The sequence below is a fragment of the Podarcis vaucheri genome (genome assembly GCF_965113315.1).
Source record: "Podarcis vaucheri genome assembly, chromosome: 5".
Taxonomy (NCBI): Eukaryota; Metazoa; Chordata; class Lepidosauria; order Squamata; family Lacertidae; genus Podarcis; species Podarcis vaucheri.
Window position 1 is genome coordinate 21,021,860 of NC_138763.1, and position 25,788 is coordinate 21,047,647.

Here is a 25,788-nt window from a genome sequence, read left to right on the forward strand (position 1 = left end):
GCAAAACGCACGCCATGGAGGTGTGTAAAATTAGGCGCTGTGTATATATGGGATACCTTTTCCCCCTCAACGTCGTGTCGGAATCCAGAGTCATCCCGTTAGAAGAAATGAAGTACTGGTAGTTCTTCACACAGCGCATAGTTAAAGCTATAGAATTTGTGCTCAAAGCTGTGGTGAAGGCCACCAGCTTTCAAAGGGCCAAATTCATTAAAGATAAGGCTGTCAATAGCTACTAGTAGTCATCACGACTATGTGTTGCCTCCAGTGCCAGAGGCAGTGTTTGGGGTTTTTCTTCTTAAATCCAATTTTTCGGCCTAAAAAAGCTCCCAGGGTAGTTTATAACTAAAAACAAACTCGGGCCTGCCCTCAAATTTCAAATCTGAAAAGACACCATGCAAAACAAAAACGGATTAGGAGGGAGGAGGAAATGAGCAAACTCGGTTTTCCAGGACTCTCTTTCATCCAGAACCTTTTTACACTGCCAGAGTTCAATCAGGAACATGTTGAGAATATGTTCCAACACACATGTGCAGATTGTCCTACCATCCTTGACTAATGGTAGCTCATACATATAGGATGAAAAACTTAACTGCTTTCTAGGGACAGAGTGTGATTTATTGTCAGACATCTGATTTGGCATTCTGCATTTTAGTAATTAAATACATTTTAGAATTTTTTGTTCTTTTATGCAAGTTACAGTTTTAAAAACAATAAACCACGAGAGCCTCTATTAAAGATGAGGCAATGTACTGACAACTACCGGAGTTAATTAGAAGGGGAAACTCCTTAAATTCCATTAAGGACACCAGTGTCAAACACTCAGAAAATGAGTAGTGTAGTGTCCTATGGTAAATTTACAAAAGCAGATGTATTAAGTTACAGATTTTGTCAAACATTAGTAAGTGCACTCTAACAGTATTGGGAGCCCTGTGCAATGTGGACAATGGTGCTTATTCAAGACTATCTTAACACCCCCCCCAAAAAATGGATTAAATAAAATGCTTTCTTTCACTGACAATGTATCATTCAAGTTTTTGATTCTAAGCTTACATCACACTATGTTTTCTGTGTCTGTTTGTCTTAGCTGGTTCTTGGCAGTCTCAAATGTACTTTGTTTAAAATCATTTAAACCCACACCCCTTCAGCAGAAAGAGATTCAAACTTGTGATCATTCTTCAGCAGACACTGAACTATACAAGGTAAGGCTTTATTAAAGATCGCACAGTAGTTCTGTTGTAACTAGAGACATTGCATGTTGTAAATCACCCTGTGTTACTCAGATGAAGGGTGCTATAGACAATTAATTAATAAAAATAATACAAGCAGTGCACTTTTAGCTAGCCTGAACTTTGCAAGCAGCTCAGTTTGATAACTATGCTGTGCAGTAACTAGTCCACAGCAAATGATAATAGCCAATACAAGGCTAATTCTATATTTGCTGAACTATAAAAATGATAATATACTTCCAGCCATGACATGGTTTTACTTTTGTTTTTATTGGTAGCATTGCTATCATACTGCTCCAAGGTGAGCCTGATATTGAATACTTTACACATTAAAAGTGTATATATGGAAAAATATAACAGCACATGACTACCATATTTAGTATGACATAAAATGGAATGTGGAAAACAGTAATAAAAAGTTTAATCTACTGTGTTCTCTCTTATTAAGGTTTATTACAAAATGTTGAGGGAGCAGTTAATGTAACATTCTTCGATACTGTTGGATAGGCCAAGTGGCTAATGCTACAAGCAGTAACTTGTGCCATTGCATTTTGGTCAGGTCTACTTCCCTGCAAAGCAAAAATCTGCTCCAGACCTTTGCACTCAAACTGTTACTAACTTTCAAAGAAGTGTGCTTAAGGCTCTGGTATTATTTTCACCAGTATTGCTGGGATCCAGGTTGGCACCTTTTTACAAATGCCAGTTTGGATTCCAGCACAATAAGATCCTCATACCATGATCTAAAGTATTTAAACAAAACAAAAAGCAAGGGTTACACGTGTTTTCTGCACACAAGCTATCTGCCCCTGGATTATCCATGATTCATATGGATAACAAAACGTGAAACTACTGATTCCAATGATTGCAGTGGCTTTAAAAAATGCCACCATGATAATGGAAACTTGGCACCTGTGACTAGATTATTCATTTAAGGAATTTATGTAACGTGGGTGTACATACATGTCTAAAAATTAATAAGAATGGCTCCATTCCTGATTTTCTGTGAAATACATTCACTGTTTCATTCTGCTTGGCTTAAGTGGAACTATGGTGATGATGAGTCTGCTCACAGAAAACAAATTTAATGCATTTGGTTTCATATAAAGTCACCTAAGGAAAAAAAACTGTTGGAAGCAACACTGATTAGAGGGAGGGAAGGCTTGTATTGTCAAAGCTTGCCTATTTAATTTAGGGAGGCAGGGAATGGGATTTTATCTTTCCAGACACAATTCCAGACATTTCCCAGATGTTTACACGAGAGGCTGTAAAATATAAATTTAATTTTATCAGGATAGACAGGTGTTTACGTCTTCTGGAAAGATAAGCATAACATTATTTATGACACAGTGGCAAATTTATGGTATATCATTATTTGCTTTTTCAAGCTTACTTTACCAGACATATCTCAGTATGTTTGCATTTTTACTTCAGCATGACTCAATAAATTATAAATACTCTAGTTCATAGAGAAAATATACATGAGCTCTTTCACTTATGAAGTCTTGAGGATTATCTGTGGAACAGATGGTAGATCACAATGTCAATCACTCAGTGCTATATAACATATCCACTTCATTGTTGAGATCAATTTTTTCTAGTGTCCAAAAGAGGGAGTGCTTTGCATTCTTTTCTTTGGTTTTCTATCCAGGACAGTCTAGTGCAGATGTTGAACAGGGTTGCTTGTTTAGAAATCAGAGAATCTCCACTACCACCTGAAGAAAAGAGTGAAAAAGTTGTGAGAGTATGGTACTGACCTGGTTCAGGCATTCCTTTCCAGACTTGCTAATTTAGCAGACAGGACAAGCAAGACGACCACATGCTCCCCCTCCTTTTCTTTCTCGGGACTTAACTCGTGGTTTAATTAAACCACAGTTACCCATTACATCCAAAATGGGGAGCTGTGTTTTAATGTCAGTTTACTAACCAGGACCTTAAAGTTTAAGGTCCTGGTTAGTAAACTGAAATTAAACCACAATTCCCTTTTGGGGGGCAGAACAACTAACTGTGATTCTATTAAACTATAGTCTCACACAGTTACTTATCTTGTAAGGGTGTTTGGTCTAAACAACACAGCCACAGCCACAGGATTCGGGATTTAATTCAGCACTGTCTGAGAAAAATGCCACTTTTGAAACCAACTCTATGGTACCTCCATACCTCTAGAAAGGTTGTGTGAATCATTCTCAGTAAAAGCTAATGGGAAATTGAACTAGTTAGCTTTAAAATAGTAAGACCAAATCATGTTATATAGCCCATATGACATAATATTTCTTTGTTTTACGCGTAATGATATCACTATCTGCCAGTGGTCATTTGATGCACTTCCCTTGCAGGCATTAGTCCCTGACACAGTTTGGCTGCAGGATTGTCCTCTCTTAACAGTGGCCAAAGTATGACTTCTGACACTTTGTGTTGGAGAAGTAGGTAAGCATTTTCTATTGACAAATGTACATTTTGAAAATGTATGAGATTGGATTATAAACCAGCCAGTCCAATATCTATATTAGATTAGCCCAGGTCAGGGTTTGACTTTGATAAGCCATAATCAGAGATTGTGTTACTGATGCTGTCTAATATCTATTTGAAGATAACAAAAGTCATCTGTATCTTTGGGAGCATATGACATCAGTATGCTGTTAATGCTCAGTTAACACATCTTGGAAACTTAGAATCATAAATCATAGAATTGTAGTTGGAAAGGACCCCAAGGGTCATTTAGTCCAACCTCCTGCAATGCAGGAATCTCAACTAGATAATTCATGACTGATGGCTTTCCAGCCTCTGCTTAAAAACCTCCAAGGAAGGAGAGCCCACAACTTCTTGTGGAAGTCTGTTCCACTGTCAAACAGCTCTTACTGTCAGAAAGTTATTTCTGATGTTCAGTTGGAATCTATTTTCTTGTAACTTGAATCCATTGGTTCATGCCCCACCCTCCAGAGCAGGAGGAAATAAGCATGCTCCATCCTCAGCATGACAGCCTTTCAGATATTTGAAGATTTCTATCATATCTCCTCTCAGTCTCCTCATTCCCAGGCTAAACAAACCCAGCTTCCTCAACCATTCCTCATAAGGCTTGGTTTCCAGACCATCATCTTGGTTGCCCTCATCTGCACATGTTCCTGCTTGTCAATATCCTTATTAAATTGTGGCAACCAGAACTGGACACAGTGCTCCAGGTGTGATCTGGCCAAGGTAGAATAGAGAGGTGCTTTGTCTTCCCTTGATCTGGACACTAAACCTCTGTTGATGCAGTCTAGAATAGCATTAGCTTTTTTTGCTGCTGCATCACACTGTCGACTCATGTTAAAGTTGTGGTCTGCCTAGACCTCTAGATCCTTTTCACATGTAGTACTGGTGATCCAGGTGTTCCCCATCTTATGGTTGTGCAACTGGTTCTTCCTAAGTGCTGAACCTTACATTTCTCCGTAATGAAATTCATTTTGTTAGTTTGGGCCTAGTTCTCCAATCTGTTAAGGTAATCCTGAATCTCGATTCTGTCTTTTGCGGCATTACCTATCCCTCCTAGTTTTGGTGTCATCTGCAGACTGGATGAGCATTTCCTTAATTCCGTCATCCAAATTTCCTTAATTCCGTCATCCAAAGACATTGAACAGCAGTGGATCCAGGACAGAACCCTACAGCACCCCACTTGTCACTTTCTTCCAGGATGGCGAGAAACTGTTAGTGAGCACAGTTTTAGTGCAAATGTTGAAGAGTGCTCACTTGCTTAAGAGTTTGTCCTTTCCTACGTCGCTTATCTAGGGGAGATAAACCACAAGCCTGGGTCCAGGTGTAGTGGTAAACCAATCCATGACTTAGCATCTGGTAGTGTGGGAACAGTGGCTGAAATCTATGCTTTGGTAACCCACAGGTAAGCTTAAAAGTAGGTAGCCGTGTTGGTCTGCCGTAGTCAAAACAAAATAATAAAATTCCTTCCAGTAGCACCTTTGAGACCAAGTAAGTTTGGTCTTACTTAGTCTGACTTAGCATTATGAGTGAACACAGAGCCTGTGAACTTGCTAACGAATTAGTTGTGAATTAGTGAGCTAAGCCTATAAAAGCATAGGGCTCATTTCTTGGTTATGTCAGACAATTCTGGAAGACTGAGATTCTACAGACAACTGGTTGCATATGTGAATTTCTGTATTTTTAGATAGATGGCACAAGTGCTTCTTTTCCCCTAATCAGGAGCTTTTGCTTTTAGGCACAACCCAGACAAAGTTAGCTAGTTTAAAATCTCAGTGCAATAATTCATACAGTTATTAGCACATACCTACTACTGGAATCAATGGGGCCTAGCCCAGTTTAATTTGGGGTGGCTTGAGCCTGCATGCTTAGGTTGCCGATATTCTGTTGACTTTCCCTCTTCTTAAAATCACATCATTTTGAAAAGTATGCCTGACTGGTAAGGTTTTAACTTTTAATTTCTCTCTTTAAAAAAAATAACCCACCGTTTATGGAAGAGAAATCCAAAGTTTCTTAGCGGGGGTGGGGATAAGAAAGAAACAGAAAGGGGCAAAAATACACAGAATATGTTCTAAGGCGCAGCCCGCTGCAGCAGCCGTTAACGGCTGTCCTGAGGGAACTGTTGTACCGCGTTCATAAAATTCTCCTCCCTCGTCCGGCCGTTTACTTTTGAACTGATCCTTCCGAAGCGGTTGATTGGCTCGAGACGACCGGCTTGCCCAGGCGCGTGCGCAGCAGCGAGCTGCCGCGGCTGCTTCCCTTTCCTCCTTTCCGGCGATTCTGATTGGAGGAGGAAGGGAAGAAGGGTTTAGCAGCCCCCGGCTGGGATCCATTCAGGGGAAGCTGAGAGGAATTTGCGGGGAGCGAGGGATCTGCTGCCGCAGGTGGAGGTGAGCCTGTAATGCTGGATACGTGTATTATTTTGAGGAAGAATAAAAATGGAGGGGGGGGTAGGCTTTTATGGGCGTACTAGGTCGTTGCCATCGTGACTGCCCCGTCCCCGAAGTGTTTGGGGAGAAATTAAGGGAGTGGCGGAGAGAGCCTTGAAAAGTGCTCCTGTTTCTGTAGGTAAAAAGAAGAGCAACAGTAAAGATAACTCCTTTTGGGAGGGGGAAAACAGTGTGACCACCAAGAACTTCGTGGCATTTTCGTTAGTACCACTCTGCTCTGGCATTTGGATGCATATCGGAACAGTACAGCTGCCCTAAGACCCAGAAAACTCAAAGGCAAGTATCGTTTGTAGTCAACTTCTTGCTATACTGGTGACTGTTCTTGGGTCACGATCCTCCAGCTATTTGTATCTAAACAATACCATTACTCAAGAGTGGGGCTACTTGGCAAATAAATGACTGGAGGGGTCCAGATCTAAAGCATATACAGCTTGCCCTTATTTAAACTTCCTTAAATTTAAATCCCTTTATATTAATTTGTGCTTAAGAATACAGTATAAAATGTTAGTGTTTCACAGTGACTTGCATTAATAAATATTGAGAAACTCTCAGGCTTTGTTTGCAAACTTGCGTTTAAAAAGAAACAAGTATCAGGGAACTGATCTTTCGTTTCCATCTTAAGCTCAGTTCAGATTCGATTTTGTATTTCTTCCATAAAGTATTTCACTTCTGTTCGCCTACATACTTTCCTACCTTTGAACTTGTGGATGCTTGACACATGCCAGAATAATAAAAGCTTGGAGTTAAATAAGCTTGCCTGTTCTTTCAGTGACTTAAACCATTTAAAGCAGATACAGTGGTTACATTATGCTCAGATTAGGGAGGTCTTTAGATCAGACATGAAAATAGGCTTCCAGGTGGAAAAATAAAAACTAGAAAAAGAACTGTTAGAACCTAAGACCAAGGTACTTTCAAATATGTATAACTTGCTGCTGAAATGGAACACACAGGATGAAACGGTTAAATCAGCTATGATAAAATGGGCACAGGACATTGGTCATAACATTATGTTTGCTGACTGGGAAAAGTTATGGGCCACCGGAATGAAGTTTACGGCATGTAATGCCTTGAAAGAAAACATTATGAAAATGATATATAGGTGATACATGACCCCAGTCAAGCTTGCAAAAATATACCATCTGCCCGATAACAAATGTTGGAAATGCAAAGAAACTGAAGGTACATTTTTCCACCTCTGGTGGACATGCCCAAGGGTTAAGGCTTTCTGGGAAATGATCTATAATGAACTAAAAAAGGTATTTAGGTATACCTTCCTTAAGAAACCAGAGGCCTTCCTTTTGGGCATTGTCGGCCAAGGGGTGGTAAAGAAAGATAGATTTTTTTTTTATGTATGCAACTACAGCAGCAAGAATACTTATTGCAAAGCATTGGAAGACCCAAGATTTACCCACACTGGAAGAATGGCAGACGCAACTGATAGAATATATGGAACTTGCAGAGATGACCGGCAGAATCCGAGATCTGGGAGAAGAGACGATGGAAGAGGACTGGAAAAAATTCAAAGACTATCTACAAAAACATTATAAACTATATGAATGTTAGGAGGGTGTAAGTTTGAAAGTAACAAGGCAGCAGTAACTTGGCTTTATGATATAAGAAAATAAGCTGATAAAGATATTTAATTGTTGAAATATAATATATAAGAAAAGTTATGAACTGAAACAAGGTAATAAATTGCTGTCGAAAACTCTTGAACTGAGAACGCAGAGAAGGGAGATGTGAGGAAGTCTAAAGATTATGAAAATATGATTAGCCAACAACTGTATGTTATATTTTTCTTTTTTCTTGTTATCTATTCTCTGTTTAATCTTTTTCTTATACTTTTGTGGTGATGGAATTTTGTATGTTGGGTGTTTTTTCTTTTTGTGTTATTTAAAGGAAACTGCAATAAATATCTTATAAAAAAAAAAAAGCAGATACAGTGGTACCTTGGGTTACATACGCTTCAGGTTACATACACTTCAGGTTACAGACTCTGCTAACCCAGAAATAGTACCTCGGGTTAAGAACTTTGCTTCAGGATGAGAACAAAAATCATGTTCCGGCGGCAGCAGGAGGCCCCATTAGCTAAAGTGGTGCTTCAGGCTGAGAACAGTTTCAGGTTAAGAACGGACCTCAGGAACGAATTAAGTACTTGACCCGAGGTACCGCTGTATCTCATAATAGAAATAATAAAATAATAATAATAATAATAATAATAATAATAATAATAATAATAATAATAATTTATTTATACCCCACCCATCTGGAAGTCTGGGTGGCTTCCAATAAAATACTAAAATACAATAACCTATTAAACATTAAAAGCTTCCCTAAACAGGGCTGCCTTCTGATGTCTTCTAAAAGTTTGGTAGTTATTTTCTAGAATCATAAGAGTTGGAAAGGACCCTGAGGATTCCATTCCCCTGCAATTCAAGAATATCCAGCTGTCCCTTACAGGCATTAAACCTGCAACCTTGGCACTGTCAGCCCCATGCAACCAGCTGAACTTTCCAGCTATATTGTGTTTGGTTTATAGTCACATTTCTTGGTAAACTGGCATCATTTCCTAGATGGGTATCTGCTAAGGGAACTATAATTTTTATACTTTTAAATTCAAATGACCATAGTAACAATTAAGTAGGTATTTTTTTACACCTCTATGGCAATTCCTGTGTGTTTCCAGGTGGGTTTCACAGGAGAATTCTCAGAAACATAGGAAGGGCCTTCTGTGAAATATAGGCACAATATTAGATTTTTTAGAAACATAAGTAAAGGTAAAGGTACCCCTGCCCGTACGGGCCAGTCTTGACAGACTCTAGGGTTGTGCGCTCATCTCACTCTAGAGGCCAGGAGCCAGCGCTGTCTGCAGACACTTCCGGGTTTAGAAACATAAAACAGGACAAAGAAAAATCTGCTGGAAAAAAAGATTGGCTCCAATCTCAGTGTCAGTATAATAAGAACATTGGAAACTACCTTATACCATGCTAGAGCATTAGTCCACTGGCAAAGGTAAAGGACCCCTGGACAACCAGTCGAATTTGACTAAGGGGTGCGGTGCTCATCTGCGCTTTCAGGTCGAGAGAGCTGGCATTTGTCCGCAGCTTTCTGGGTCATGTGGTCGGCATGACTAAACCTCTTCTGGCGCAATGGGACACCATGACGAGTACCAGAACGCACAGAAACACCATTTACCTTCCTGCAGCAGCAGTACCTGTTTATCTACTTGTGCCGGTATGCTTTTGAACTGCTAGTTTGGCAGGAGCTGGACAAAGCAACGGGAGTTCACCCCATCGCACACGTTCAAACTGTGATCGGAAAGCCCAAGAGGCTAAGTGGTTTAGTATTGTCTACACTGACTGGCAGTACCTTGTCAGGATTTCAAACGAGGCTTTTGCTGTATAAACCTGGGACCTTTTGCTTGGAATAAATGTGCTTCACCACTGAGCCACGCCCCTTTCCTAATTTATGAAGAAATTGTACTATAGTCATTGGAAGACTACTTATGTATTATTTTGTGTGATGTGCAACAAAATATCCATGCAGTACATAGCATTTTCTTTTTAAAACAAGTTTCACTGATGCTGGAGTTATAGGTCATTGTGAAAGAAGTTCTTTGTTTTATTTGCTGAGAAACATCAGTGATGAGGCAATAAAATTTTGTAAGCAGGAGTGCATTTTTCCTTTCATATAATTACTAGTCATCAGAGCGGTAGAGAACTAAGGAATGGAGGTAAAGGTTTCCCTGCTGAGAACAAACTTTTTTGCCTTATTCTTAGACAGGTTCAGCCCATTGTGAATAAATTATAATTATAGGATTTCTGCATCACTACTTCAGCTCAGAAAATATGCCTTACTGCTTGTTATCACCCCTGAATGTCCAGCTTGGAAAACATAATCGCCAAATTCTTCACTTTTTATTCCAGATAAATAGAGAACTGTTATTTCTAGAATATACCAATCCCAGGGCTGACAAATACGACTTCACTATATCTTCTTGGTGAGTATTGAAAATTGTACTTTGCTGTTTGTTTTATTTATTATATTTTTCTGTAGTATCTAATGGAATTTCTCCAAATACTCTGGGTTTTGTTTACATTTTTAAGGTACATTACTACTGTTTCCTTAGCCATGCAGCCGGTGTAGATTGATTAAAATTGAGTCATATCAAGTCAATTACTTAAATCAGAAAAAATGCAAATTTAAAGCTGATGTGTCCCGCTGATACTACATCATATATTTCCTAAACAATAGCTGTGTTCACATGAATGACAAACCAAACTTTATGACCCGTGGCTTATTGTGAATGAGCAGCATGTTGGTACGCTCTGCCTGATTACTCCTGTTTTGCTCTTCCCCTTGCATATGTGGGATATGCAGTGCAGGGACTTTAGTTTGTGGCTCCCTAACAAGCCATCATTTGCAAGCCAGCAACAAACAAACCTTAAGCCAAATTGTTGGGGAGATGTAAATCATAGAACTGTAGAGTTGGAAGGGAGCCAAGGGTCATCTAGTCCAACCCCCTGCAATGCAGGAATCTCAACTAAAGCACCGATGACAGATGGCCAAAGACTACAGTGTGACACTTCTTACGTTCTTTGGTGGACAAAGGCAACTGTGTGTAAGAGAGCACAATCATGAAAAGAACAACAGAAATAGCCTTTCTGGGGTGCTTTATAACTGATGCTTAGTGGTCATGACAAGACACAAGGCAGAATTTACCTAACCAGCCCCACTGGTGGAAGTCCTGTGCAAGGACTTCCACTTGTACCATGGAACTCTACCCAGCTCTCTTCCCCCACTTCATGTCCCCTGAAATTTGCCTCCAGGAGGAGGTTTGGGAGAACCTTCAGAACAGTGCTCAGGTGGAAGTGGGGTGTTTGTGCATATGGAACAATTGGAAGAGTGCAGTGTTGAATTCTGCCTGCCGGATTCAGAAAATCCATGGTTGTATTCAACTAATGTTTACTCTTTTGAAGTCTGTTGACTCATCCATGGAACTTCACGTACATAGTTCCAGAGTGTTCTAAGGTCTGTGAAAGAAACAATATGCTTGACTGCATATAGATGCCGGTGAAGCATCATATTAAACAGAAGTCAAAAAGCTTTTTGTGACTGTTTAAAGTCATTTTCTGACTATTGAAACTGAGGACGCGACCAATGTGTTCACCCATATGGTGACTGCTCACCAGTGGAATGGTTCAGTGGATTCACACTGAAGGAATACTATTGTTATAGTTGTGCGTTAGCAGCTGAAAGAGATGTACTAGGAGGAGACGTAACAAGCAGCAACTCTTTGTTCAGAGCTACAATGGGGCAATCAGAATTTATGGGGAGCACATAGGAATGCAGAAGAGGATCCAGGACTTATATCCTAGTGCCCAGTATGTTCATAGCTGAACTTGGTGATAAAACCAACAGCTTTACAAATCAAATAAATGATTTTCAGACCTTTTTTTGGTTTCCTGGCATCCTTTGCCAGCAGCACAAAAAGGAATGCAGTTTTGGAGGGTGTTGCAAGAAGAAGAATCCCCAGATTATATTGGACATGCTGGAACTTTAATTTCTTAACAATGAATGTAGTATTTGGGAAGAGACTGACACTAATTTAATATTTTTGGAAGAAACATTTTGATAACAGCACAATCAGATAGGTGCAAGTTCCTGTACCTTTTGTACCTGTTTTTTTCCAGAATGATGACTCATGTGGATATCCACTTCAGTTAACTCCAGAGAACAGCTTGACTTTGTCAGATTTTATGAGCATCATCATGTCAAGTCAAAAGATTCCATTAAAAGCTTGTTCTCTGAGTTAATTCTGGCAATCGCAGCTTCCCAGAAGCTAAACAAAGGAGAATCTGGATCAAGACACCTTGGACATCATTGCACAAGCAAAATAATATCTGTATTTACTGATCATTTGGTGCAACACCTGTACAAGGGTGTTGTTTCTAGTACATAACTTGAGTTTCCTGCAACAGGCACTTAATGAAGCTATTGAAGCCTGGACCATTACTGTGGGATGAAGGCTGGGCTTTCTATCTTGTGCAAGAGGCAAGAATTCTGCAGTCACAAAACTGTGTTTACATTCCTGCACAAGCTTTCAGAGAGCAAGCTGGAGACAACATTGCAGCAAATTATCTCATTGCCAAGATTCTTGATCACCGCTCAGATGACAAAGGTAAATGTGCTATGGAGTTTCTCAGCAGTGAGGATTAAGCATTTCCTCTGGAACACCAGGAAAGAAGACAGACTCAATGCTTTGTGGATTAAGTAAGTTCCAGACTTCAATCACAGGACAACTAGACTGTTTGCAAGACCAAAAGACTCTTTGGAGAAGGGGTGTGGCCATGGAAAAGAGAATGGCTGCTTAACTCTGGAGCTCCGTTCCTTGCCTGAAGGAAACACAGTTAAGAGAAGGTAATTTATCAACCTGCTGTTCTCTGGATGGAGCAGAGGTCAAAGGAATGTTCACAAATCACGACTGACCAACAATAGGTGATCTTGCTCTATTTTTTTTTAAACCTTGTGATAAAAAACAAACTTCAAGCTTGCAGGATGCTGAAGCTGACACTTAACATGGCACTGCCTTTGAAGGATTCCCCCTTTCTAAACAATCAATGACAATGAACATGTCATTTTCAATACTGATTTTTCCTGGCAAGGTACATTTCAAAGGCTTTGCCAACATTTAGCACTAAGCGATGTTTGGTGGTAACCATAGTTGTTGTTCTTACATTTATACAGTGGTGCCTCGCAAGACGAAATTAATCCGTTCCGCGAGTCTCTTCGTCTTGCGGTTTTTTCGTCTTGCGAAGCATGGCTATTAGCGGCTATTAACGGCTTAGCGGCTTTAAGAAAAAGGAAAAGAACTCGCAAGACATTTCGTCTTGCGAAGGAAGCCCATAGGGAAATTCGTCTTGCGGAACAACTCAAAAAACTGGAAACTCTTTCGTCTTGCACGTTTTTCGTCTTGCGAGGCATTCGTCTTGCGAGGTACCACTGTACTGCCTTTCCCCCAGAGTGGGACTGAAGGCAGTTTACAGGTAAAATAGAAAAAGCTAAAACATAGTTAATCATGGTTGAAGCTGAAGTGTTGTGCAATCATGTCTTACTTCATGACAGAATAGATTCCTGCAGCCGTTTGTGCAGCTCCAGCCTCTCATCCCAAGACCTTTGCAGCACCTTTAGACTGGCAGTGCCTCGAGGGCCTTGTCATCAGTGTCAGTGGCCCGCTTGTTATTACTATTGCTTTTGTATCCCACCTTTTTCTCAAAGGAGCTCAAGGTGGTGTACATGGTTCTCCACTTCCTCTTTGAATCCCCACAGCCACCCTGCGAGGTAGCTCAAGCTGAGAGGCAGCAACTGGCCCAAGATCACTCAGTGAGCTTCATGGCCAAGCGAGGATTTGAGCCCTGGTCTCCTAGGCCCTAGTCCAACACTACCCCGGGGGGGGGCACAACCTGCAGCCCCTCCAGATGAATGTTGGACTACACCTCCCATCATCCCTCATCACTGACTATGCTGGCTGGGGCTGATGGGAATGGTAGTCCAGAAACATTTGGCAGGCCAGAGTTTGTGCACCCCTGCTCTAACCACTACACAACACTGGCTGGCTGACTGGATGGGTGAGCTGTGGCAAATATTGTCTGCTTTGTCTTGCCGGTCCCACTTCCTCTCCCTTTGCCCATTGAAGGAGACACAATCCTATTTTAAAGTGAACAGTGATTTTTATTGGGTTAATTAACTTTATCTGATGCATTTAAGTTTCACATAAATTCTCTTTGAGCGGAAAAGAAACATTTGGCTACCTTATGACATTTGTTTTATTTTTTTCTTTAAGCACTCCTTCCCCAAAAAACAGTTCTATATAGCTTTTTGAAGAAGTCATCTCCAAAGTGTGTCCCTGCTGGTATGCTACAAGGAATAGATACCTCCCTTGACTCTGAATGATTTACTGTTTTGTTTCCTATTATTCAGTCTGCTGCACTGAGTACACTTGGACCAGTCCATCACTCTTGTTTCAGAAAGACAGCAGAACTACTTGCACTTGAAGGAGGGTGCTGTTGCATCTCTTGAGTCACTGCTCTAGGTTTGCCTCCTTCCAAATTGGTGGCATATACTGGTCAGTAGCTCCTGCAGAGATACAAGAGGTGGTCTCCTCTAAGAGTGAGCAATCTTTATCCTAACATTCTCTAAAAGGAAGCCTTATTTGGGTCTGGGTGAACTATGTATTCAGTTTTAATACAGATCAGATGTGGGAAAGTTATTTAAAACATATTGTTTCCTTTAAAGCTTGCAGCTTATCACCTTTTTATTATCCGTCCCTTCTAATCAGTTTAGTTGGGCATACAGCATATCATCTTCATTTTATCCTTATAATTGAGCTAGGTAGGTTAGGCTGAGAATTGGTGACCAGCACAAGGCCACCCACTCAGCTTCATGGCTGAGTAGGGATTTGAACATGAGTAGGCAGCCCTGGTCTGACAAGAAAAGTCCTGCAATGAAGAAGTGCATTTATGGCTTAATGTTGCTGATGACATAAATGAACCTCAATACACTCTTTAGTTTACCTGTGATAATACATCCATTGCTTAAGAGGAAATGTTTTCTAAGTGTCTTTTTGCATAGCTAATGTATACTTTTATTTAAGAACAGAAATGTACTTGAATAAAATATATATAGAAAACCTATGACATTAGCCCCATATAAACTGTATGTATGAGTGGTGATTGGAGAAGGAACTGGCAAACCACTCCAGTATTTTGCCAACAAAACTCAATGAACATAAACAAAGAGAAGCTTTGAGAAGAAAGTGAGTTTCCAAGGCACGCTCTGGCTCATGGGGTCACGGAGAGTTGAACATGACTAAGATGACTAAACGAGTGGTGGCATAATTTAGATATATACTTTATAAGTCATAAGCAGCATTGATTTCTCTGATCATATGGTCCATGTATGATGGTTTGACAGAAACCCCTTTCTTGCTTCATTAGAGGGTTGTGCTAGTTATAGCTTGGCAACACATCATTTTATAGAGTAAGTGGGAATCCGTAATATATAACTGATTAGTTTTTGGCCCATTCCACATTTTTTAAAAAAGAAAAAACAATTTCTATATTAATTTCTTAAACTATGTTGAAAAACATGCAATAAATACTATAGCTTAATTAAACCAACTTAGAATGACTTGATTCTATTAGACTTTACATATATATATAACTTGAAAACCGTTTCCCTCTTTATTTTTAGGAAATGCATCATTTTGAAGAGGAACTAACTTGTTCCATTTGCTACAGTATATTTGATGACCCTCGTGTACTCCCATGTTCACATACTTTTTGTAGAAACTGTTTGGAAAGTGTTCTTCAGTTATCAGGCAACTTTTCCATATGGAGACCCTTAAGACTTCCACTGAAGTGTCCCAACTGTAGAAGCATTGTTGAAATTCCACCGACTGGCACAGAATCTTTGCCTGTCAACTTTGTATTAAAGGCTATAATTGAAAAGTATCAGCAAGAGGACCATCCAGATGTTGCTACGTGTAGTGAACATTATAGACAACCTCTAAATGTTTACTGTCTTCAAGACAAAAAACTAGTATGTGGCCATTGTCTTACAATAGGAAAACACCATGGCCATCCCATAGACGACCTTCAAAGTGCCTACATGAAAGAAAAGGAAACTCCTGGCAAACTCCTTGAACAGCTGACAGATAAACACTGGAGTGAAGTGTGTTTACTTATTGAAAACCTGGAAGAACATAAAGCTCAATGTGAGAGCATTGTCCAGGAGGATAAAAAAACTGTGTTGCAATATTTCAAGAGACTCAGTGATTTACTTGATCATAAAAAACAAGCTTTGCTTGCAGCTTTGGAAGAAGTGAACATGCAAATTGAGACAGAATATGAACCTCTAATTGAAAATATGAAAGGCATACGGGAAGAACAACTTGAATTGATGTCACTGAATACAGCCATTCAGGAGGAGGAATCTCCCCTCTTATTTCTGGAGAAGGTTGATGATATTCGCCAGCGTGTTAAAGCTTTGAAGGAAAAGCCGTTACCAAATATAAAGCCTGTAGAAATCTACCCGCGAATAGGGCAGGTGCTGAAAGATGTGTGGTCCAAAAGTGAAATTAGTCAGGTCAACAAGATTGTCATTCCCAAAATAAAGCTAATTTCAAAAGAAAAAATATGTAGCCATGGCTGTGAAAAGGAGAAGAAACCACGTAAAGAATTCTTCAGGTCCTTAAAGCATCTGGCAGTTATACTTGCTTTCTTAGTTGTGGCTACTATTATCTTTAGCCAACATCCCTTTCCATTTGTAAAGGAAGGAACATTTCCCTTTGTTATGGAGTCCTTGGAAACATTCTATCAAGATTTTAGTAAGAGGTTTCAGATGGTGGTGGGAACCCTGTGGTATACCTCTAATTTTCTACTTGAATGCCTATACAGAATATTCCCTAGTTCCATGTGAATATTTCAAGTAGCAACCTGTGCTATATTAAGGACCTCATGGATTATTTTAATTTTTAAAAACAGATTCTTATAGCCTGTTGTTAAACTTAGAATGGTAGCCATTAAGATCAGATGATTGAGCCTATTGGCTACCATTGGCAACAATTTATAGTAAGGGGATGGAAATTTTATTAAAATGAAACCAATACATGGGAATTTCTGGTCTCAGAATATGTTCACAAACTGATATAAGTAAAGATTAAAGTGTAAATAAACTGTTAAAAAAGAAGTAAAGATTAAACGGTCCTGTAAAGGTAGTTTGGGAGCTATAGCAGACTTTCCCTTGAATTAGCATCCTCTGCTATCACATCTTTGTGACCTTCAATCCTTGTTTGTCTTTACTTACACTTTTACATATTTTATAAACGCTATTTCCAAAGTATTATTTAGTGCAAAGAAAGCTGGAATGAATGTCATAGTATTTTAGTGACACATTAATCTTAAGTACCCTATAACCTTCCACTAATTTTCTTAGTTGCCCCATCAGTGTTTAATGTTTTAAGTACCAAAGATTTCAAAATGCATTTTTTCCGGAAAACAAAGTTAATCGTTAACTAATGAAAAATAACTGCCAGTAATTCCCAAAGTGACAAAACAGCATGTCTGGGAACATAAGAAGGTGTTTGCTTTACAGCTGTTGTAGGAAATCACAAAACCCTACAAACCAGAACTGTACCTGTATATGTAGTTTGGTGATTATGTTAGGGATATACGCAGAAGGCAATAGTATGCCGTAATTGAAACTAGTTTTTCTGCTGGCATAAGACTTGGTGGATTCAATGTTTCTGTATGTTCACTGTATATTTTTGTATAAATGAATTACACGTTTTATCAAATTGGAGATGTAGACTTACACTTTTCAACAGACTACGTTGCTTATCTCATAATACACCACAATTCATAATACTTCTACTCAGAAATAGGTCTCTTACTTTTTATGAAGCTTACTTCAGAGTGGGGTAAGGATCTATTAGAAATCTCACAGGATTTCTACCTTTATGGCTCAACAGAGGTTTGAACTTGAGTCAGTTCTAAGGGCGCTGGAATTTTTTTCTTATAAATACCTTAGAAGTGCCTCCTGGAGAGATTCAAGAGTAGACATAACCCCTACAGGCGACAGCCCTATCTAAGTTCCAAGATGTCATGTCACTCTAAATGTGTAAGTTACAGGAAATGAATGTTCCTTTGGACAAGTGCATCACTGTTCTGGTGAATATGTGTGTCTTGCACTGATCATCTGAAATTTTCAGCACAGACCTGGATGTGGATTGTATGTTTAAATAGGCACTGCTGCATTTGGTAATAAGCTATTCCATATCTATGGGGTGTTAGGCAAGGGGTAGTACTTCTGGTGGGGGACGTCATGCTCCTGGGGTAGTTTGCCCACTCATGGGCACTATCTGCACTATCCCTGCATGCAAAGACAGCCTGCAGTGGATTGAGCGGATGAGACCAATAGTGGGTCCAACGGTCAAGGAGGGTTTTTGCATGTTGTAGAGGGAGAATAGAGGAGCAAATGTGGCTCCTCAACCTGGGAAGGCAGCCCACCTGGAAGAAGGAAAACTACTAAACCCCTGCCTTGCAGAATACTGTATTGGCCTGAATATAAGCCTCACTTTTCCCCCCAAATTTCAACCATGAAAAGTTAAAGTGTGGCTTAAATTCACAACCTTACAAAAACTGGATTTTATGATAGAATTATATTCAAGGTATTGTCTCCCCCCCCTTTGAATTTTAAAGGTGCAGCTTATATTTGGGTGCAGCTTATATTCAGGCCAATACGGTATCTGTGGGAGAAGGTGGCACCTTGTACGTCTCTTTCTGACAACTCCTGCATCCACCTTGGTGTCAAATGTATTGCTCTACTTTCCTTTGGACCACATCACAAGAGCCAGATGGGAACTGAAAACTAAACTACTTAGTAGTTTAGTACATCATTTGCCAATCTTACCACTTACCATGTTTAGGACTTGGATGGTGGGCAGCTACACACTGATATCTTGCCTAGTGGAGCAGTCCCTATGGGATTTATATTTTGGTTGTTCACCCACCACAGCCTTATGTAACTTGCACCTGTAATTTATTTCCTAAGAATTGTGGGGCTTTCTATTACGTATTCAGCTTCATGCTTTTAAAGTGTAAAAAAAAAAAGAAAATGTATTGAAGTTATTTTTCCAGTTTTTCGGATTGCAGAATTTGTATTTTTCCATGTACTAATATCTTAATCTTCATTACAGCGAACAACTTTTGCTGACAATTGTCACATCTCTATCACAAACCTACTTCTGAAGGTATTTTAAATAAAACTTGAAAAACGTAACTTTGCTGCCCTTGTGTACCATTCACATTATGGGGGGGGGGGGTTAAGGATTAAATTTTCCAGAAAGGACGATTCAGTCTTTTCAAAATCAGTTGTGCACATATAATGTAGTCAGGAAACATTCCACTTGGGAGACAGAGAGGGGAGACAGAGAGGCCTGTAAATTTCAGGTTCCCATAGACCAATGATCATATCCTTATCATTGGGTTGCAAAGAGTATACTTAGAGTAAAATGAACAAGTAGGAATCTATAAATGTTCTTGCCACTGGACATATATTGATTACTTTGGGAATAAATCTCATTGAAATCAGTAGCACTTAATTGTGCCATATGGGCCTGTACCTCAGATCTTTTAAGGTATCTAGTCATCTAGGTCAAAAGAAAAAAAAAAAACATTCAGCAGAGACTTAAATGTAATTAATACATCTCCCAGGAGGTGGAAGGTTGTCAACTATTCAGTGTCAACCAGGAGAACTGCACCACCTAGCTAGAATCTTGCACTACATGTGGTTTGCTGCATCTGCCTTCTTTTAAGAGAATCACATCTGCTTTCTTGAGCCTCACCCATACTGCACAAGACCAGGGAAGAAAACATCAATTGTTCAAAACAAAATATCTTTTTATGGGACCTGTGGAGTTCATCCCATTCCCAACCAGAGGGAAAGGGTGGTGGTGTTAAGATATCCTCCAGCACCTCAACAATGGATTCTCATTGAGATTGAAGCCTGCAAGTAAATACATCTTGTGGACGTTCAGGGTGTCATCAGCAAAAGTCTTTGTTTCCGGCCTGCTCACTGACCAGCATGGTTATAGCGGAGGACCAAGAATTTTGAACTGTGCTTGCATACCTTCAGTTAACATTTTTATTAAAAACAAACAAACAAGAAATTAGAAATCTCATTTTCATGTTTCAGATGTAGCCTCTGTACCAAGACAAACCTTCAGTTGCTCCAGGAGCAAATGGTTTGGGTAGTGCAAAAGGGCTACACATTTATTTTGCTTTGGCAGAAGCTCTTTTTCCAATCTGTGTTAAGATGAGGAAGCTAAGTGCAGGAAGGTATATCAGGAGAAAGAGGCCATCCTCAGGGATGCTTTCTGTCTTACAACAAAAATGAGGCTTGAAATGTTGCCTCTGCCCCATAAGAGAAATAAGCTGAAGTAAAATTTAAACAGCATTTTAACTTTCAATTTGAGAAACACACCTACAGTGTTGCTGGAAGCCCTCCTAAAAACCAAGGCCAGCAATTCTCCAGAAGCAGACTGCCGCAGCACAAGAAACGCTGGAGAATACAAGCAACTTTGCAACATGGCGACCTTACAATGGTAAGGTGGTGAGGGCTTCTGCAGCTGTATATGTAATATGAACCTATAGTTTCCACACATTTCAGTTTTCTTTAGAAGTTGGCATATATGTAGGAATACAAGGAAATCACACCTCAGTCAATTTATGATTTTATTTTAACAAATAAAAACATTAAATGCTTTAAAAACAATTATAGGCTTTACCTCAAAAATAAAGTGTACTGGCATGGAATGGTGATTGCTGAGCACCACAGAGCAATGTACATCTAGTTGCAGTTTAGAACTTCCTTTTCTTTCTTTCTTTCAAAATGCTAGTAGCTTTGAAAAAGTTGCTAACGCATTTAAAAACACAAACTGGGGGAAAATGTGTATTAGGAAATGTTCATTAGAAAAGTCTACTGGTTAAATAGAAGTCATTTCTGTATTCAGGAGCACCCTACAGAACCAACTTCAGCAAGTCCCTTCAATGCAATCACTTTGGGATTTGTTGCAACACTTTTTGTGGTATTGTAAGTCTTGTAAATCCCAATTAGTCTATCCGCAATTTCAAACATGTTGTTTCTCAGAGAGATGATGATGAATTGTGCATTTTTTGTTTGTTCCTAGAAATTGAAACATATTTTCAATTAGGATTTGTAATGAGCCTGGCAAAAAAACCACAATAGTTTCCCAGTTTTTTTCAAGCAGTAGTGATAGTAATTAACAACCACCAAGACTAGTACAATTTCTTCCATTAGAAATATATTTTAAAAATTAAAAAATTGTCCAGTAGCACCTTAGGTAAAGGGACCCATGACCATTAAGTCCAGTCATGACCGACTCTGGGGTTGCGGCGCTCATCTCACTTTATTGGCTGAGGGAGATTGAAGTGTTCTCCTACTGGTTTCTCTGTCTTGTGATTCCTGATGTCAGATTTATGTCCAGTAGGAGAACACTTCAATCTCCTAGGACATTATATACAAGATCTCAAAGACCAACTGCAGTCGTTAACTGTCGTCAACAGGTTTACCACACCTATCAGCCAATCACCCATTCCCACCACCCTTCTGAGTAATACCCCTCCCCACCCTCTCACTATAGATAAAAGGTCTGCTGACTTCTGTTTCAGTGTATCTGAAGAAGTGTGCATGCACACGAAAGCTCATACCAAGAACAAACTTAGTTGGTCTCTAAGGTGCTACTGGACTATATATATATATATATATATATATATATATATATATATATATATATATGCTTTCGTAGATTTTCACGGGTACAGGAATGCAGGTTTTGGTGTCTTCGGGTGTCTTCCCGTGTAAGAGTCGGGGTGTCTGTGCGACGTTTCGACGAGGTCTCACTCGTCATCTTCAGGCTGGTGCTTTCGGCTTCTTGTTACTGGAACAGCTGGAGGAAACCTTCCAGCTGACAGCTCTGTTCCAGTAACAAGAAGCCGAAAGCACCAGCCTGAAGATGACGAGTGAGACCTCGTCGAAACGTCGCACAGACACCCCGACTCTTACACGGGAAGACACCCGAAGACACCAAAACCTGCATATATATATATATATATATATATATATATATATTTCTTCTGCTGCAGACCAACACAGCTACCTGCCTGAATCTCTTCCATTGTTTGAGATGACTATCAGCTTGTGAAATTCCTAGAGAGCAGTGCCCTAGCCAAGATTCGTTGGGTTCAGCAGCAATTTTGAGGATTGGCATCAGGAATAAAGACAGAAGCTTTAGAAAGTCTGGACAATATTCTATGATGCGTTATGTCATCTCGGTCTTTGTTAAAAAGTAAATCCTCTAGACATAGGAAGGAAAGAAAGTGGAAGCAGGGTCCTAAGGTTGAGGACAGAAGCTTTGAGACTTTATTAATGAAAGAACCTCCTTTTTCTCATTGGGTTCTCTTTAGGGAGGCATGATCTTTAGACTGAACTGCACCAGAAAGGAAGGTTTCTACTGGGACGTCTACCACTAGGTCTTTGAGATCCTCCACTGGTCGAGAGGGGAATATGTAAACCCTTTGTGCTAACTGTGAAGATTTCTTATTCTGATGCGAGTAAACAATTCTGCCTTTCCTGTTGGGATGGGAAGGAAACCTCTTTAGGAGCTGACCTGGATTCTGGAAATACAGTGGTGCCCTGCAAGACAAATGCCTCGCAAGACGAAAAACTCGCTAGACGAAAGGGTTTTGCGGTTTTTGAGCTGCTTCGCAAGACGAATTTCCCTATGGGCTTGCTTCGCAAGACAAAAATGTCTTGCGTTTTTTGCAAGTTTGTTTCCTTTTTCTTAACACCCTTAATACAGTTATGACTTGACTTTGAGGAGCAACTCATAGAACGCGGTGTGGTAGCCTTTTTTGAGGTTTTTGGCGATTTTTGAAGCTTTTCCAAAACTTTTCCGACACCGTGCTTCGCAAGACGAAAAATTCGCTAGACGAAAAAACTCGTGGAACGAATTAATTTCGTCTTGCGAGGCACCACTGTACAGGTTGGGGAAAGAGCCCTAGCTCAGAGGTAGAACATCTGGTTTGTATGGAGGTCTCAGGCATCTCCAGGTAAGACTAGAAGAGACTCCTATCTGAAACCCTGGGAAGCCACTGCCTGTCAGGGTAGATGATACTGGGCAAGATGGACCAATGCTATGACTCATTATAAAGTGGCTTCCTTTGTTGCCCTGGAGAATCAGCTGAACTGATTCATGGGTAGCAAGAAATAGTTTTTGAGAGTAAAGCTACAAAAGAATCACTATGATGATTAAAGGATAACCCAGCTGGTTAGAGCATGGTGCTGATAACACCAAGGTAGCAGCTTCAATCCCTATATGGGACAGTTGCATATTCCTGCATTGCAGGGGGTTGGACTAGATGAGTCTCAGAGTCCCTTATAACTCTACAATTCTATGAACATGTCAAATGATTGACTGCTCTTCAGTGATGCTGCCAGAATATTCTCCTTCCTGTTTTTCTAGGTTGTCAAAGAACTGATGGCATTAAGGAGTTAATTCAGAAGCAGAATTATGGATAAATGACCTAGAGTTTGGAGCCTGTGTTGAGGCTACTGACAGCAGACAGAGTGGTTCCAGAGATCTGATTCATCTAATGTGTTGTTGGTCTGATAAGTTACGGAGTCAGACTTTTTGAGTAGGGCCCCTGTTGAATCTCTGACCTGGGATGAGTAGAGGGGACAAAAGATTTGCCATGTGTGGTTTTCTTTATAGTGATTGAATAGTCAAGTTTTGATTGCAATCTGCTTTGTTGCTGTGTGGAGGATTGAAAATGGCAGCAGACAACAGTTGCATTAAATGACTGATAGGAGGAATTGGAGAGTCCTAGGTTTAGGCTCTACAGCAATCTTCTTTAGGTTTGCTTATTTGATCACCCTAAGATGCTGTCTTTTCAATGTGGTGCCATAGACAAAGGAAGATGCTGAAGATTTTTTTTTCTGGAATGCAGAAAGCTGAGGAAGTGAATTCTTTAGAGAGAGGCAGCCAAAGAGTAACATGCAAGTATTGTCAAACACTGAAGCAAAGAGCTTGTGAAAAAAGCTGTCCTGGAGTCAAGGCAAGCGCAAACTGGGGAAGGCTCCAAGCAACTAAGATGTAAATTTCAAAGACTTAATGACATTTTCCTTATTTTTGTTATCCGTACTGGGACTTAACCCTTTCCTTTTGGGTAACTTCACTTCAGTCAGAGAAACACTGCTCTTCATTGACATGCCCCAGAAGCAGACATACCCAAGACCTTTTCTAATTATTTTACCGAAAACTAGCATTAATTTGATACTACTAAAAATGTAAAACTTGGATATTGGCTTCTGTACTACTTACGTATATGTAAAATGCTACGATGGATACATTTTTAAAATCAAGGGCTGCATCAATTTCATCCATGAAGTAAAGAGGAGTTGGTTTGTAATGATGTAAAGCAAACACCAAAGCCAGCGAGCTAAGTGTCTTCTCGCCACCTGACAAGTTGAAAATTTTCTTCCAGCTTTTCTTTGGTGGACGAACACTGAAAGAAAGAGGAATATATTTATGAGCTTACGATTTACAATCTCCACAACCAAGCTTTTAAGCAGTGCTAAGCAGGTTAGAAGTATATGCTATATACATTATCTCAGTAATTTTACAACAGTGCTGTTTGGCAGAGCACTATTATGCCACTTAAGTATTTCGAATTAGGATCTGATGGCTGCTCTATATACAAAAAACAAGTTTAGTGAATTTTGTCTTAGCTCACAATCTTAACAACTATGTAGACCAGTGGAGGGGGCTACAATCCTAATGCTACTAAACTATAATTTAGCATTGCATGTGATTCAGCCAAGTTTGGTTAATTCTGCAGTCAACATTTAATGAGCATAAATATACCACATATAGGTGGTAAAAGGACCATCAAAATACCTTCAAGCTATTTCCAGAAAATACCTACCTGAACATGATTCCTTCAGAGAAAGGATCCAGACTATCTACAAGCTCCAGTTCAGCATCTCCTCCCAATGTAAGCATTTGGTAGTTTTCCTTTAGTTTATTTGTTATTACATTAAATCCTGCCATAAATTCATGAAGCCTTTGTTTTCTAAGATCTTCTTCAGCTTCCCTAAATTTGTCTCTCATATTGGTTATTTCATCCAACTCTGCCACACGTTTCAAGTAGAGTTCCTCCTAAAAATTGAAAATGTGCATATTCGATATGACTCCTAAGTGTTTCTGTTAAGGATCAGATAGATTTAAGTGCAAAAATCTATTTATCCAGAATTTTAATATACAAAAGAAATTCTAAGTTTCTGTTGCCATTGTGAACAGTGTTAGAAACTGAGATATGAAAGCTAGGAGCTAAATGACACCTTAAACATAGGTTATGGGTGCAATAACGAAAGGCCTAGGCTCACTTTTTTAAGAACAAGAATACAAAGCTGAAAATGAACTGAGGTTAAAATATTAAGTTCATTTTTCACATGGTCTAGTCCTTCTTTAGCCCACCCCACCCCACCCCCTAATATTCTTAACAGGGTCTCTTCAGAGGGTCCAGTCTTCAGATTGTAGCTGGAAGTGGGGAGGCAGAAAAAGGTCCTCCTTTCCTTCCACTCTGCAATTTTAATCTGAAATCTCAGGTGCAGTACTGCACCCAGAACTCAGAAACTGCTCATGCTAATAAAATTCCCTGTCACAAATGTGTCTAGAACAATGGGAATTTCGAACATTGATTATGAAGTAACTGACTTTTATGTTTGGCACCTGTGCAAAGGAAGGACATAAGCAGGTTGTCCTAGCATTCCCCTTCCATCAATCAATGCTCCATACAAAAAGTGCGAAAGAAGACTTTCTGAGAAGGTATCTAGAAGTTGGGCTATACCAGGCATAGGCAAACTCAGCCCTCCAGATGTTTTGGGACTACAATTCCCATCATCCCTGACCACTGGTCCTGTTAGCTAGGAATCATGGAAGTTGTAGGCCAAAAAACACCTGGAGGGCCGAGTTTGCCTATGCCTGGGCTATACACACAGGTCCT

At 39.8% G+C, this 25,788-nt stretch overlaps 2 protein-coding genes and 1 long non-coding RNA gene across 15 annotated transcripts in view; 1 reads left to right on the forward strand and 2 right to left on the reverse strand.

The window, feature by feature from the left end:
* Positions 1-1,186: 1,186 nt before the first annotated feature.
* On the reverse strand, positions 1,187-5,851 carry LOC309533326. Its single transcript, XR_014220119.1, has 2 exons — positions 5,500-5,851; positions 1,187-2,938 (listed from the first exon to the last, which is right to left on the reverse strand). It is a non-coding gene; the product is annotated as an uncharacterized lncRNA (long non-coding RNA).
* TRIM59 (tripartite motif containing 59) lies at positions 3,629-18,982 on the forward strand. 11 transcript variants are annotated; one of them, XM_082224495.1, is made up of 6 exons: positions 5,899-6,082; positions 6,261-6,418; positions 10,069-10,142; positions 12,124-12,562; positions 14,123-14,295; positions 15,395-18,982. In XM_082224495.1, exon 6 carries the CDS (start codon positions 15,398-15,400, stop codon positions 16,619-16,621), a length of 1,224 nt encoding a protein of 407 aa, XP_082080621.1. In that variant the 5' UTR covers positions 5,899-6,082; positions 6,261-6,418; positions 10,069-10,142; positions 12,124-12,562; positions 14,123-14,295; positions 15,395-15,397; the 3' UTR covers positions 16,622-18,982. The 11 variants fall into 11 exon arrangements, 10 of the variants coding, with proteins under 10 accessions (XP_082080626.1, XP_082080625.1, XP_082080621.1 ...); XM_082224496.1 differs by lacking the exon at positions 14,123-14,295; XM_082224494.1 differs by lacking the exon at positions 12,124-12,562.
* Positions 18,983-20,423: 1,441 nt separating this feature from the next.
* SMC4 (structural maintenance of chromosomes 4) overlaps positions 20,424-25,788 on the reverse strand; it is a 43,589-nt gene continuing 38,224 nt past the window's right edge. For all 3 annotated transcript variants that reach the window (XM_082223896.1, XM_082223895.1, XM_082223894.1), the window contains exons 22-24: positions 24,709-24,941; positions 24,105-24,288; positions 20,424-20,887 (exon numbers count right to left, since the gene is read on the reverse strand). In XM_082223896.1, coding sequence (XP_082080022.1) covers positions 20,711-20,887; positions 24,105-24,288; positions 24,709-24,941 — 594 coding nt within the window. In that variant the 3' untranslated portion in view covers positions 20,424-20,710. The remainder of the gene's footprint in view (positions 20,888-24,104; positions 24,289-24,708; positions 24,942-25,788) is intronic.

Coding starts and splice junctions, on each gene's coding strand:
- TRIM59 (XM_082224500.1), top strand. CDS start 15,398: ATGCATCATTTTGAAGAGGAACTAACTTGTTCCATTTGCTACAGTATA.